Source organism: Falco naumanni, chromosome 8, assembly GCF_017639655.2.
Source record: "Falco naumanni isolate bFalNau1 chromosome 8, bFalNau1.pat, whole genome shotgun sequence".
Lineage (NCBI taxonomy): Eukaryota > Metazoa > Chordata > Aves > Falconiformes > Falconidae > Falco > Falco naumanni.
Window position 1 is genome coordinate 60564969 of NC_054061.1, and position 16235 is coordinate 60581203.

Sequence of the window (16235 nt, forward strand, 5' to 3'; positions counted from 1 at the left end):
GGTTGCAAATTCTGCACCCAAACCCATCAACTCCACATCATCTCACAGCACTAACTATACTACTTGAATACTTCGATCTCCCAATTACAGCTCCCTTTCAATAGAAGTGGAGTACCACGAACTTGTACAGAGTTTGCTTTGAACAAAATCCCCCCTCCCACAAAATAACTGCACTGGAACTTAGTTCAGACTGCAGAGAAATACAAATAAAGGAGGCATTAACAAAGAATACTGCAACGCCGTCAATGCTCCAGTGGTAGGTAGCAGAGATATCCGCAGATACCTGGCTCAGAACAGGGATGTACACTTAGCTCACCGTTACTTTACCTGTTCATTAGTTACTGTAAGCTATAAATGTGCCTTTACAATGAGTAAGAACTGTTCTATATCTTTCAATATCTGACTTACATAACTAATTTCAGCTCATAGCTGACAATTTTAAGTTAGTGCTCCTGTATACTAGGGTTTCTGCAAAAATCTTTTTTTCTTTGACTATAAATTTAGTCCAGACAAGACCCTCATCTTTTGAACATGCCTCAAATTTCCAAATGCCTAGCAGCTGGTACTCCAGTTTGTTTACAAAACCCAAGAATGTCAGATATATGCAATTCACGTAAAAAGCAACTCAAATAACCAGGAAAACCTGGTCAGTGCATATACAGCAAACCCAGTGCATTTGGGATTACTGGACAGTTGGTCTATGCAGAAGAGTGTGTCCAACATGTTTTGAACATGGCTTGAGTAAATTCACCATTTTGTTTATGCACAGGAGATTCAAAGCTTTCCAGACATGTCAGCAACTTACTGCCCATAAGGGCCTTAGCACATTTACAGGAACTTTCACCCGTGAAACACAGGACAGACTGTGGGCATCTGAATCCAAATAATAAGGAGGCACCTGACTTGGTCCGAGAGTCAGAGCTGGAAGGTCTGATTTTTGGCTGTTGAACTCCACCAGTCCCTTTTTTTCATGTTTTTGCTATAGTGAGCTTAGCTGTATCCCAAATCAACCCACCACTTCTGGGAATCCTTTCCTTTGACGTCTTAACTCTTAACTGATGATACAAAACAAGGGATTGGAACACAGACATCTGTGCATAGCAGTCTTAAAAAACTTGAAAATTTGGAGGGTAGGGGTAATGAGAACGACTATCAACTCATGATATCGCCGAGTTGAGCTCTATGAGCTGAAAGCTGAGTACCCCTAGCACAATAAACAATGTGGCGTGTAAAGAGTAGGTCTAAAGAGAGCGATAGATTTACTTACTCTCGCCCCGTCGTTGCCAGCTGTACCTTCAGCACCTTTCTCGCCTATGCCACCCTATAGAAAATACCCAGAGAGTCTCAGTTATGACACTGAACGCTGGGTAATTCATACCCTGGAATAATTGCAGTATGAAAAGATAGGTGATTCTACTCAGGACAACAGAAATAAACAGACTTACTCTATCACCCTTGGGTCCAGGGGTTCCAGCGATCCCTCTTTCTCCAGGCATACCCTGAAGACCCGGTGGGCCTGGATCACCAGGCGTCCCACTAGGGCCTGGGCTTCCCTGAAGCAAATAAAGAACAAGTTGCTGTCTATTCATCTGAGAAGCATCTTTGTCTCTAGGCTGAAGAACACACTGTGTCTGTGCTGAAATCTCTGGGGTACAGTTTTAAGTAATAATTTTCTCTTAAATTTGGACTTTATTCACATCCAAATACTTTTCTTTTCCCATTGTGTTACTCAGGAAGTTCAGTTGTAATACCATAGTCCTTCCAAATATGTCAGTATTTACTCAGTGCATACTGGGGATAAGAACAGGCAAAAAAAGAAGCTCGAGCATCTTTCTACCTTGACCTTGATGCCACATGGGCTTATTGCACAAAGTAGCGTCTGGCAGAAGTAGCCAGGGGCAGACATGCTTTATTTATGCTTTCCTCCTCACAGCTTATTTCTATTACAGGTCCTACATTACTAGAGGTACTACCTACTTGCAGTGACCTTCCTAAGCCTAATTAAATCAATTGCAGGTGAAAGAAAGGCATGCCATTTTCAGCATTCTCTTTTCCTACCAAGTGTCTCTGTGTAAACTGACATGGCCCTTGAAACATTGCTAGGAGGTTTTCTGCAATTCAGAAATGGCTTTGCCAAGTTCTACTGAGAAAAACAAAAAAAAACATTTTAAGCTTCAGACCTATATAAATTAATACAAAATGTGATTTCCCAACATTTAAGTATAGAATCATAGAATCTTTTAGGTTGAAACAGATCTTTGAGATCATCACGTGCAGCCGCTAACCCAGCACTGCCAAGGCCACCACTGAACCGTGGCCCTAAGGGCTGTGTCTGTGTGTTTTTTAAACCCCTCTGGGGATGGTGACCCCACCACCCCCCCGGGCAGCCTGTCCCAGGGCTTCACCGCCCTTTCGGTGGAGAAATGTTCCCTCACACCCAACCTAAACCTCCCCTGGCGCTACCTGGGGCTGTTTCCCCTCGTCCTGTCACTTGTTCCCTGGGAGAAGGGACCGACCCCCCCTGCCCACAGCTGTCTCCTTTATGTTCGTGCAAATGAGCAGAATTACACATTACATCACTGAGCAACACAAACCTCCATTCCACTTACCTTTGGACCATCAGGGCCATGACCTCCAGCCATTCCCTTTTCACCCTGGAGTCCTGATGCACCTGGTTCTCCTCTTTCCCCTGGATTGCCACGTTCTCCCTACCAAGTGGAAAATTATTACTTATCTAGAAGTCAGGGCATAGTTCTGGCAGACAAATTCCTACATACACCATAAGTGCAGCACTGCTCTTTGAACAAAGAGCCTGTGAACAAATTCTAGGAGAACTGATGACATAAAAAGCCCCAACTTTTCACCTTTATTGTTAAAGTTAGGGGAAACAGCATATTGCTCAGCAAACTAAATACTGTCATTTCATATCAGTAAACCAAATCATTTAGCAGCTAGTGTTCAGCACCCCTTCACGAGCTATGAAATCATTGAAAGTGGTAGGTTTTACAGAAACCATCTTAAAACTTATCCACATGTATAACCATTTTGTTGGTGGGAAAAACTCAAATATTCACTTCAGCTGCTAAATTCCATAATAGATATTAACTTTCAACCTCAGAGAACTGTTACGAATGTTTAAACTCTGAAAGAAAACACTTACCCTAGGGCCCAATGGACCAACAGCTCCAGGATCTCCAGGCACACCCTAAGCAGGACAGAACTCACCATGAGACTGAAACCATTATTCATAGCCTTACAGTCATGAAATTAGAGAGAAAAATTTTCATTTCCAAAGTACTGTGAATGTCGATGGCTAGCTCTGAATATTAGCTGTCCATGACATGAGATAGTCCAATTCAGTCCAAGAAGATGGTCAGATTCTAGTAATCATTTCATCTGACAGCAGTTCTCAGACAGTCTGCAGACTACACTAGTACATATTTTGAAACAGTATGAGAAATTAAATTTAAAAGAGAAGAAAAGGTAAAACTACTTTATGAAGTGAATTCTTGTTAAATTACACAAATTACCTGATCACCTGGCTTTCCTCCCTCACCTGGAGGACCTGGTGGCCCAGGCAAGCCCTGTAAAAAAAGTAAATACAATGGTCACTAACATGACAGAAAGTTATAGAAATACAAATTTAACTAAGACATTGAGAACATGAATGTAGTAGTATACTCATATTATACATATATATACACAATATACAAACAAGGGTATATATGCCCTCAGAGATCCTTGAGTGAAGCAGTTACATGAATATTGCACCAAAGTGTTTCCCCCCTCCAAATGAGATGGCAGCCCCTCTTTAACATTTGTAGGACATACGCATATAAATCCTAAAAATAAAGTTCTCTATAAACAGAGACTGACTTAATTAATACCTCATTATCAAAACAATTCTTTTGCTCCATATTTGAAGCATCTTTGGAAAATCTCCAAATTAAAACTGAAAACCAACAAAGGTTTTCTCAAGGAATACCACACTGGTATTTAAGCCTTTGCCAGTTCAGTTCAGTGCACACCCAATGTGAAAGCTAAGCATCACTAATTATCCTGAATATCATTGCCATAATTCTGAAGTTGTGTTTTGTTATACATCACTTGACTGAATTTCTCCAATTTCAGTTGATAAAGACACGGTTGTTTATTTTTTTCCTTTTAAAAATATGAATGCACATACCTGAAACCCTGTAGGACCTGGGGGGCCTTGTTCTCCTCTTTCTCCTGCCAGACCCTACACAAAAGAAAGGAATAAGTATACAGTAGAGGAACACAGGAAGGCTCCACAATTTTTCTTCTCTCTGAATATGTGTATTTTCAATTATGAATTTGTTTATTATAAATTTTTACTTACCCCAGGTCAAGATACACCCTATCTAAAAGATGTACTAAGTCAAATCTTATTTCTTTAAGATCCTCCCCCCAAAAAAATCTGCGCTGACAGGAAAACACTTGGTTCCATTGAAACGAAGGAAGCTAGGAAAATGAACTATGAGAAAATTTTGCTCCTTGCACTATTTTTTGTAACAATCAGTAGAAGGAATTACGGTACTAATACATATCTTTTTCAATACAAAGGTTCTCATTTTTATAGGAATTTTTTTTCTTTACATTTCCTGGGATTTTTGGTTTACAGTCAGCAACTGTCACGAAGATATACAAACATAGAAGCAGAGAGTAATGAATGATGGAGCAACTGGCAGGCAGGGAGAGTGGTAAAAGTTGACTTACTGGTGGGCCAACGGGACCAGAAGGACCAACTTCACCATCTTTACCAGGGGCTCCCTAAATTAAAATGACACAGGAAGTCTTGTATAGCCAACATATGTAACAGAATAGCACCATTTTCTGTCATCACTGCAAAAACAGCAGCACTCACTCTTTGTCCTGGGACACCTGCATTGCCTGCTTCTCCAGGTTTCCCAGGATCACCCTAATTTGCAGAAATAAAAATTACTGGGTTTAGATACTCTTTTTGTTCATTAAAATATACACAAAATTTTAAAGTTAAAGAGATCTTGGGTACCAGGTGCCATACTCACACTGCTACCCTTTGGGCCAGGAAGGCCCATGCTGCCTGGCTGACCCCTGATTCCTATTGAACCTGCTGGACCTGGGCGTCCGTCTTCTCCAGGAGCACCCTACAGAGGAAAAGCATATTCCGCATTAAATTATAAATGTATCTACCATATGAACCTGTTTACCTCTGGAAAATGTTTGTGTATATAAAAAAATATATAAAAATTAAACTGGTCTGGTGCTACAGTTATCAGTCAAAACGTCTTTAAAGCAGACATAGCTTTAGCCATACTGCTGGATTTAACCAAATACTATGCAATTATTATCACAGAGCCATTATGGACAAATACTTTATCATTTCCTTAAAGAGACAGTTAGAAAAGATATTTAGTTCAAAATGGCTTAAAAATACCACAGCAGCTGCTAAACAATAGACAGTGCTACACAGATGAAACTAAAGGAACAGTATCTGCACTAACTTTGAAGTCAGGAATGTAAAGTGAATAGTTACAAGATGAACCTTCAAAAATCAAGAAAACTCAACATAAAAAAAAAATCACTTCAGTGAGTTGGGACCTTTGAATTACAGTGGCATTAACTGAAAGGACTAATTTTGTGTGGCTTACCAAGGGGCCAAGTTTTCCTTCAGGACCTTGAACACCTGGATTTCCTGTCAAACCCTAAAAGAGGGAACAAGATCAGCATTAAGGTTGTGCCTATAATTTTAGAACAATAGAGAAATGTAAATAAACCCAAAAGATATGTGCAGTTACTACCACAGTACAAACTTCTCTGTGTCAAAGGTCTTCATCCTCTTCTTCACTTTACAGCTTCATTCCCTTGTTGCCTTTGATCTACCCTTCTCTTATTCTCCCTCTTCTTGCTTTTATACCTTTTGTGCTTCTCACAAGCTCATCTTTATTTCTGTCAACATTATCCAGTGATCTGTATCACATTTTATACTTGTTGCTCCCTTTCCCTCATTTTGTGATATTACAAAATCTCCTCCAATATATTTCCTGAAAAAATATCTAGATGACATGCACCACTCAGCTATGTAAATTATCAATCACCAATCTAATGAAGATTGACCTTCAGTTAATTTGGCCCTCAATTCGTGTTATCTGTGGCAACGATGTGCTTTACAAGCATAATTCCTTCAGTTGCATTAGATGGTCTCAATCGGGGCTATCTGTCATTTTTTGAAGACAAATGGAACCTGTGCTTCCCAACAGCAGCAGGAAAAGAGACAGCTGTTTTGGCCTTTACCCTTTGAGGAGCCACACTCAACAAACAAGAGAAACAAGTCAGTCCTTGCGTAACAGCTTCTTAATTCTGCAAAGTTCATTGTTGCCTTTTGAAAATGAAAAACGCCGTGGTTTATAGTATACTGCTATTAGTTCCTTACCCTAGCACCTGGGAGGCCAGGTTCACCGGGTCGCCCAGGATCTCCCTGACCTCCTTTAGGACCAGAAGAACCTGCTGGACCACGCTCTCCTTGGGCACCCTAGAAAGATACCAATGGGCTACTAGTTAACAGGTAGAACAGCAGCAGTAAAGAGAAGGTTAAATAAAACATCCTTCTATTAAGGGCTTATTTTTACAAACAGAGTTTCAAATCATTAATACTACTATTATTAATAATAATATTTTCCCAAAATTCTTATTTAAAAGTTGTGTCTTCCATAAAGCAAATTTATATGAGAATTTTAGAACCCCTGTATTTTTACCAAGAAGTTAGGAATTTACAGAAACACCACACATACATATGTGAGTCATTTCCCTGGAAGTGTAGTAGCAGTTAGGAAAGTCAAAGACAGATAAGCCCATCTGTTCAAGGGACAAGCCTAGAATAACTATACTACACACAAAGAAAAGGTGATTTTTCAAATAGTTATCTACTATTTGAGCAACAGAACAGATTAATGTCTCATCCATTCACACTTCAGCGCAAGGTAGCATTAAGCAAGCAAAGCTGATCATCACAGGAACTAAAAGTGACTTTTCCCCAACCAATTTTAGTCTCAAAAAATTCAGCCCCCTTTTTGGCATTTGTCAATTCCTTTTGATCCTACTTCCAGTGATTCTGAGGATCTACCTATCTGCCCAGAAGTTGACATTTTTAACGGAACACTTTCTATGTATCTGTATGTATGAAAATTTAACAGATGACGCAGCAAAAGACAGACACCTTAATTTCATTTACCTTTGGTCCAGGCAAGCCATCCGAACCTGGAAAACCACGGTTACCAGGAGCACCCTAGGAAAAGTCATAGGTACGAGATCATTATCTTAATTTTTATGTAACTTATTGAAAATCAAGTCCTAATTTATGCTTTAGGGTTTCAGTTTATTTCCTTACCACTTTCTTGCTTCAATACTTCAAACTTGGGGTTTTTTTTTTTACCACTTGGAGTGGTAAAAATAGCGTTTCATTCCTGCACGCTGAACAGTTCCTTCTATGGGAACAGCCTCACTGAAAGCGAGGTAACCATTTGTACATGTACAAAAAATCCACAATATGATCATCATATCTCCATGATTTCTCATGTGCACTGAATCCACAAATGGAAATATTCAATGTAAAAAATAATGCACAGTATTAACTACTACTATGAAAACAAAGTTTGACTACACTCTCAATGAAACGGTAAGAAATGTAAAGAAAATTCATGGTTAGTTCAAGAGGTTTTTCAGTTTAGCAGTGCATCTGTCAAGGCATATTATTCCTTTGGATGGCTTACCCTCTCTCCAACTGGACCTGGTGGACCTACTGATCCTGGATCACCTCGAGGACCTCTTTTCCCTTCTTCACCTATAGGGCCAATGGGACCCTGGGGACCTTGTGGGCCCTAGTGAAAGTAAAATGTTTTTTTAAAATATTACAAACATCGTTAAGCTCACCATTTCTCAGGTATATTGAAACAGACTGTCTTCTAAACATCGTAAATATTTTTCCAAATAAAGAAGGAAAAAAAAAGCTAGGTTTTGAATCAGTTAAAAAAATACAGCTTTTCAGCACCAGCTTTTCTCTTGTACAATGTTTGTAGGCTAATATATCAGTAAGAATTGCACTATGAATAAACTGTAATTCTGCAGTCTGGGTGTACAGTGCTTCTTATAATCACCTTTGTGCTCAGACACAACAATTTCTGTTTATTATTATCAATTATCCAAGCTGCAAAGGATTCAAAATTCATTGAGATTCTATTAGAAATTCTCAAAGGAGAAGACAGTCAGTGAGGGGTAAGGAAACTTACTTCACCTGTATTTGTCAGTTATAACCTGACCATTTAACTACTGACAAAGGAAAACTAAAGATTGGTTGACAAGTCAGACTGACTCCAGCTCTGCAGAATCACTTTTCTTCCAAAATTCACATGCTTACATCATGGAATAAGCCATGTTCTCAAATAATTGTTCACAAATATTAGCTGTGGGCTAAACAGCTGTTCATACCATAGATGTATAAATATGTATAATATTTTAATGTATAAGTACAATATAATTAATATATACATAATTGCATAAGTATAAAATGTATTAAATGTAAGCTCAAACCAAAAAGGACTTTTGAATTATGATTAGCACACACACCTGTGTGCTCTTAAATGTCCAGAATCACATGAATCCATTTCATATGAGATGAGGAAATCAAAATACACTCATTCCGTGTGCTACAGAAACCTCGCTAGATGAACTAATTGATTTTTCTGTCCTTGAGTCCTGCAAGGCCTATACTGGGTAGGTCATTTACAACATGAAAGGATGTCGTCCTTCGCCATTCCTTGTAAGTACTGTCCAGCCAGGTTCACTGTGGTTTGTCTTCCACAATAATTACTCCCGTGATCTCTGAGCACCAGAAGTGTCTTGAAAACTGTAAGAATCTATTCAACACACTCATACAAGCCTTTGTGAATCCTTTTCATCTTACAAAGCTTATGGAGACTTACAGGTTCACCTTTGGGTCCTGCTTCTCCCTTGAAACCTGGGACGCCAGGGTCTCCCTGAAGACAAACACAAGAATAACATCCATAAAGTTAAAACTCTGCATAAATCATTTGGCTATTTTGTATTATGCTATGAAACAGAAAAATATTTCCTAATTTAGTAACTTCTTGTAGGCAATATAATAGGATGCTTATAATTGTTTGTTTTCCCCCTTAGTGTGCTGTTTATTACGATGTTATGAAGACAAAAACTTAAATGAGACCATTTCAGGATAAAATTGTTACTGATTGTCCAAAGTTTATATAGACATTCTTCTTTCTTAGACCTTTAAGAAAGCAAACCCAGGATTTTGGACACACAGAAGATTCACAAGATCCACATCTCAGCATACTCACTAGCAGGCTACTATTTAAAGGAACCCCACTGCCAGTCAGTTTTAGTTTCATAAAGTGACACATTTGCAAAACATTACAAAGAGAGAAAGACACGGTTACCGGCTGGCCTCGAATGCCAGGTGGGCCGGTACTGCCCTGTGGTCCTGGGGAACCGGGGGGACCTGATAGACCCAGGGGACCTTCAGTGCCTGGAGAACCCTACAATCAGAAAAAACAGCAAGCACAGTAAGGAAACATAATAAGAATAAAGAAACAAAATAAATTTACTTACACAATTTCTTCAGCAGGTGATACGATTACTTACAGTAGGGCCCTTCGCACCTGGGGAACCATCCGTCCCTTCGGTACCCTAAAGATAATGTACCAATCAGTAACATTAATGTTCATGAGGAGCGTATTGATAACAAAAGCAGAAGATTGTTATTTTATCCACTTTACAAGACCAGACAATAAAGGCTATTAAATAAACACAGCAACATATGGCCTACATGTGCAAATAACAAAGCACACAAGTTAATGTGATTTTCAGTCTTTAAGATCTTGTATTTACACTTGGTTTAAAGTACTTCTAGGATTGAGATTGTATCAAGCTTTGTAACTTCCAGTTTCCCAAGCTGCTTTAATTAAATAACAAAAAATTATTTTCAACAAAATAAGCGCAAAACAAATGAATGAGACCTTTCCTTTCCTGGGAAAAAAGTACTTTGAGTAAAATATCCAGTGGAGCATTAAAATCCCCTATAAAGAGGCACCATGCACAAGCTGAGCAGGGAGGAACTCAAGTTAACATACTTACAGGAAGACCTTGTGATCCAGCTGGGCCCTGTGGACCTGTTTCACCTCTTTGTCCTTGAGGACCTTCAGGACCACGAGGACCTGTTGGACCTGCTTCACCCTAAGATTTCACATGAGAAAACAACTGGAGATTATTTTGTTCAAAAAAGCAATTCTACAAACTAAGGAGGAATACCGAGTTTATAAAACAATCCAGATTTTGAAATCGTTTATTTTCCTTAAAATATATTATTGCTTACTTAATTCTGCTTCTACTACTTCCATGTGAATGTAAACTTTAAAAGGACCAACAGATTTTTTTTTCTCAATGTATACAAGGACAAGAAAACTTCCCACAGAGAAGCAGCACTATAGCCAGTGGCTCAAATCAGATCAAACATTTCAGATAGACACCTCTCTCTAAAATCCCTGTATGGATCTGTAATTTGAAAATTATTTTTCGTTTCATTGACAGCCAAGGCCTAAGACTGAGAAATGATAACACATCTGGGTGGGGTTTTTTTGCATGGTACAGATTAGCTTACTGTTGCAGCACTATATTGAATATAAAATCCCTGTACAATTGGACTGGATGCTCCAATGAAAAAATTCCTCCTAGCATCTCCTTTGAATTTTATCTTTATATAGGAAAACTGCCTTTTGGAACTGATGGCTGTGAATATAACATCTTCGTAACTGAAGTCCACATCTTCATTGCATAGTCTGCTTAGCTTTTCTGAGTTCAAAACATCTATTCCAATTTTACATCATCTGATGATCAAACTTGAAGGTAGCTCCTCCTTTTCAAAAGCTTTCATTGATTCAGCATGTGACAGCTTCTCCAAACATTTGTTTAGGTATTAAGTCATGCTTAGCCACACCAAAACATTTTATAACATGGACTAAAAGTTCTATCATTTAATTGTATTCATCATGTTAATACTCTTAGTAAGACTTGTTTCCAAAAGACTGCTTCGTGAATGTTGCCAGCTTCACAACACCAAACATCTGCTGAACTTGGCTACCTGACTAATTGAGAGTTTCTTCTTATATAATTTTTTCCTATCACATTTTAGGAGTGTAAAGGAACAAAGAGGAACAACTGGGTGGAGGGCAAGTATAAGAATTAAAAGAAAGCTGTACAAGTTGTCTTGCCGGTCTTTGTGGATGTATTCTCAAGGCTGGGGTGGGGGAAAATGGAGCACTTTCTTAAAAAACGAGAGGAAAGTCCCACGGTGACAGCACTGCACCAGTGTAAGGTTTCCATTTCAGCCCAATCACACAGAGCCACAAAACGTGACATCTTAGTTTACTCTATCGTGATGAGCTGTGGCACATCTCAGCTGGGGTTCAGGTGTCTGCCTTACCACTCTAGGTCATCTCAAATGTGTTCTCAGCCAAAACTAGAAATTTCAGCACTAGGAGGTACTGCTTCCATACTATCTTATGCTAGTCTTTACAACTTGTAGTAATGCATCTTGTTATTCCTTGACTATATGGGACAAGATTTCTGAGGCACAGCTTCTAATCACCCCTTAGCTCAAGCAAGAGAGAGAGCAAAGTCTCCTAACTGTGGTGAACTGCAACTGCTTCATTTGGTTTCTGAATTCTGTCTTCTCTCTCAAGGTCTTGACTAAGACTGATTTCAGTGCAGCTCTTAGGGACCTGTATACGTCAGTCTGATCAATGTGTAGTCCAGTACACGTTTTTTAATTCCGTGCTGTTAGATATAATAAAAAATATTTAATTTTTTTTTTTTACCTTTACACCGGGAGCACCTGGAAAACCTGGAGAACCTGTTATGCCAAGTGGGCCCTATAAAAGACAGACAGACAATGTTGTTTAGATCACACAGATTAATATCCAGGTAAATATGGTTCTGGGATTAAATGTATTTGTTAGTTATAAAACTTTTGTTCCAAAATAACAATAAATATATTTTTTCTAATTGATATACATACATTTTACGGAATTGTGGTGCAGTATTTTAACCAAGTCTTTACTGACTTCAGCAAAGTTACAGCTCTTGATTCATCTGTTAATGCACAAATTGCAATGTACACAGCTGATAATTAATGTAGCAATTGTTTTTCAATTTTAGTTTTTAACAACATATCCTCTTTTTATATCTACACTACTGTGGTATGGTAATGAAAAGATCAGATATTTGTTAAGTCATCACAATTCGCTCTACAGAATGTAGCAAAGGAGAGTTTCAATTATTTAAAATCTGAAATAGTAATCCAGAAAAAAAAAAATATAAATACAAGCCACATCGTCACTGAAACAACTGGGCTGCTAAACATGATTTTTGAGGCAAGCAACATGACAAGTGAAAATATAATTAAAGACCATGCAACTACATGCCCTACTTCCTACTCTCCTGTCCCATAGAGTTTCCCAGCCAAAATCATTTGCAAGCACTAAAACACGGGGTTTGTATCAAATTTTCAAAGCTGTATAGACCAAGATGTAGAGCAGAGACAGTTTACTGCTTGGATCCTTGTTCAGAGATCAGCAGGTATTTCTGGAAAATGTGGAGGAAAGGCTGGGTTATGCCAGAGGTACATCTCCAGCTCCCAAAATGGGTATAGCTCTTCCCAAACAGCCTTGTACCTTGAGGTGGGTGATGCTGTATCTAAGAAGGGCTGACAGCTTGAGCAGACCAAAGTATTGATGTGACTAAACTATTTCTGGTTCTAGAGCAAAATTATTGGTGCACTGCACTTCAGAGGCACACCTTATGTGGCTGTGAGGATCTGAAATTCCAGCAGGGATGCAAACAGCTGGGACTACATTACATGACAGACTGTCCAAACCCATGGGAAAGTGAAGTTTGAGGGTATACACTTGAATATACCTGTATGGGATGATGCAAGTCTTTTGTTTTGTTAAATAAGACTTTCAGTTAAGGCCTTTATGGGTAAATTTGTAAATTGTTTCCTTAACACCTCCTGTGCTGAATAAGACATCCAACAGATCTTTCTACTGCATTATAAACCCTCTGGATGGCGGCACACAGTGGTTATAAATATTCACTACAACGTGGCTCCCAGATGATTCCTCTTTATCCTTTCTGATTTTCTGTCTTTTCATAAAATATGATGCATACTGTAAAAAATGTTCTACGCAATAAAGCTTTGCTGACAAACTTAATAAGAACAATATGTCCCACTAAGCATTAATTACAGGCAAAGTTTCTGCCATGACCTTGCACTGGATTTCTACAGAACTGAGGTAACAGCCTACTAAGTATATTTTTTGAAAAACCTATGTTCCATTTTATTGGGTCACAAATACATGTCAGCCAAATCTCTTGTTGCAGGAAGAATTCCAGCATTACGGTGTGCCACTGCACTGACCCAAAGAATAATGCATTTCATCGACACTTCCCCCAATGAGAAACACATGCATTAAGTACCAGCATCTCCCTTGTGACACTACATGGGATTTTACCAAAAATGGTAGCCAACCATTATCTGGTCTAACTGAAGCTGAGCTCATATTTTATGCCAAAGAAAAATTTCAACCCTTATGTAGAATTTCATAGCTCGGCACCCACCTTTTTTTAACTTCTTAATTTGTTCTCAATACTGAAAAATCTTCTCATTGATTGAAAGCTTCTTCTGACAAGTTACCCTTCTTTCATGAGATACTAAATAATTCAGCTTTGCAGCTTTTAAACACACTCATTTTTGAGCTTTATTACAGTTAATTATTTCTTAATGAAGTTTTTAATAAAACAGTCTGTTTATTAAGATGACACAGGTAAATGAATTTCTCTCAGGATTGATATCAGTATTAAATAAAAAGTACGCACAAAAATGAAATTTTAATTGCAGGCAGGTGTGTTTGGGGGGTGGGGGGGTTGGGATTTGTTTTTTTCTTTTTAAGTCTATCGGCACAAAGTAGTAAAGGTTAAAGTTAGCTACATCAACAGGCAGAAACTGTCCACCACATCCTGGAATTCATTCTTTCAAAAAAGGCAAATAAAAAAGAATACAATATTTTTCAAGTGGAAGCTGGCCTTGCACAGATAGCACAAAATAATCACAAGCTTTCATTTGCAAAAGCAACACATAATCAGCTGTATATATGTGAATAATTCTGCTGGCTTCCTAATACTCACATGAATTCACTCAAATGCATTTTGCAAATGCACTGTGAGATTGGATTGTAGGATTGAAACCATCACCCTTTGATACACCAACATCCACATTTTAAAAACCACCACAATCACCTTCAGCCCTATTGCAATCATGTGAGGACTTCCATAGTCACGCATGCCAGGCATTCCCAGTTTGGCAGACATTGACACATAGGCTTCTGGTTCTTCAGTTCAACGTGTCCACAATTAAATTGTCCATATTTAGGTCCATAATTAAAAGGTTATCTTTTACACATTTTGTAATGGATCAATTGCAGGTAGCAGGTTCTGCTATCAGTGAGTGACATTTCTTACTGAGAATGGGTACAATCTCACTTGCCAACTTTGTATGTGAAGGCAGATATAATAAGCAATTGTAAACTGTTTTATATGACAGTGCGTATCTTTAAGGCATTTATCTCCCTACAATATGGACTTCACTTCATAAAAGCAGCAAAGCATCACCCCTCCAGGGAAGATGCTACTGCCTCCTCCTCCGCAAATTAAAATCTTTAGATGAAGCCAACCACAGCGTATCATTTCTCAGAGGACAGCACTAAAGCTGAAATGAGTAGAAGTAGGATTTGCTTACAGATAATTCCAGGTGCACTTAACTGTTACCAGCAACTGCCAACAATATTTCGTGCTTCTTTTGGTAGTGTCAAAAGGCATGTAGGAAATACACGGTGAAAAAAATAAGTGATGAAGAAAGAATCTTACCATTGGCCCTGGCTTCCCAGGCATACCATGCTGGCCACGTCCACCCTAGACAGGAAAATAGCCAAGACAGAATATTTACAAAAAGTCTAATTAATTTTTTTTTATTATTTATATATTGTTTTATAGCATTTTTGATAACAGCCTTACATACTAAAGCAATCACAGACATGCTGGATTGCAGAGCCCTCCAAACACTGGCATGGAAAACTTCTGGAAGAAATTATGCTTCCCTTCAAGTTAATGGATTTTTTTCGGGTTTCAGGGAGGCCAGTATTTTGACAGTGTCATTGTATGGAGCACATAATGTAAACGGAGCACATAAAAGTCATGGGGAGAAATGCCAGAAAAAACAATACTTGACACTGGACGTAAAGCAACAGAAAGAAATGTCTACTCAAAAATGACCTCATGTCAAGACTAATCTCTCTTTTTGCTAAAAATCAAAATATTTTTTAAGATGACAGCTTTATCACCTGGAATTAAATTATAAGACTTAAATTGAATGCGTAAACTTTCATTTTAAACCTTTTTCCAGAAAAAATCAATACATATTATTTCTAGTTCAGTATATTTTGGTGAAAATACCCTCTCACAAGAAATTTTGCAGAAGCAAAGATTACATTTCTATATCACAGAAAAAAGTGTTGTGAGGGTATTTGCTCTCGTGGGCAGCTCTGGTACGAGAAATTACCACACAGCTAGCATTTGCCTTTTAAAACTGTTTTTCACTTTTGAAATTTATAGTAAAGGTCTCACACCACAAAACTTTGCTCAGTCCTAACTTTCTTAAGCTACAGCAGAACTCATCATGGAAGTGACTAGCACGTCACATGAATAAATTAGTCAGGCTCAAGGATTTAAATTTAAGTAAAACAAGGGAACAATTACAAGGAGAGAGAAGGAAGATCCTACTTACAGGGGCACCCTGTGGTCCAATTCGACCTCTTTCTCCTGGCATTCCTCTAGGTCCCTTAAGAAAGGACAAAAAGTGCACCATTCAGGAGCTCATCACGGCAGAATAACAGAAAGGGGAAAATATAGTTCACTTCATTTTTTTCCCCCAATAGTGAAGAGAACATGTCACCTCCTCTTATTTTTATTTATTCCTTTGTCTTTGCTTCTTACTTTTTTTTTTTTTTTTAAACATACTTGACTTTTCCTTTGCTTCAAATAAGTTTTGCACTGCGTCGCTCTTCAGCGGTCTGCTTAGTCTTCTTTATTTG

At 38.3% G+C, this 16235-nt stretch overlaps 1 protein-coding gene across 1 annotated transcript in view; it reads right to left on the reverse strand.

The window, feature by feature from the left end:
* COL5A2 (collagen type V alpha 2 chain) overlaps positions 1-16235 on the reverse strand; it is a 113278-nt gene that overhangs the window by 18135 nt on the left and 78908 nt on the right. Inside the window, exons 16-35 of the mRNA XM_040604135.1 lie at positions 15929-15982; positions 15013-15057; positions 11907-11960; positions 10168-10266; positions 9676-9720; positions 9471-9569; positions 8979-9032; positions 7770-7877; positions 7232-7285; positions 6434-6532; positions 5652-5705; positions 5049-5147; positions 4886-4939; positions 4738-4791; positions 4187-4240; positions 3531-3584; positions 3161-3205; positions 2610-2708; positions 1446-1553; positions 1268-1321 (exon numbers count right to left, since the gene is read on the reverse strand). Coding sequence (XP_040460069.1) covers positions 1268-1321; positions 1446-1553; positions 2610-2708; positions 3161-3205; positions 3531-3584; positions 4187-4240; positions 4738-4791; positions 4886-4939; positions 5049-5147; positions 5652-5705; positions 6434-6532; positions 7232-7285; positions 7770-7877; positions 8979-9032; positions 9471-9569; positions 9676-9720; positions 10168-10266; positions 11907-11960; positions 15013-15057; positions 15929-15982 — 1386 coding nt within the window. The remainder of the gene's footprint in view (positions 1-1267; positions 1322-1445; positions 1554-2609; positions 2709-3160; positions 3206-3530; positions 3585-4186; positions 4241-4737; positions 4792-4885; positions 4940-5048; positions 5148-5651; positions 5706-6433; positions 6533-7231; positions 7286-7769; positions 7878-8978; positions 9033-9470; positions 9570-9675; positions 9721-10167; positions 10267-11906; positions 11961-15012; positions 15058-15928; positions 15983-16235) is intronic.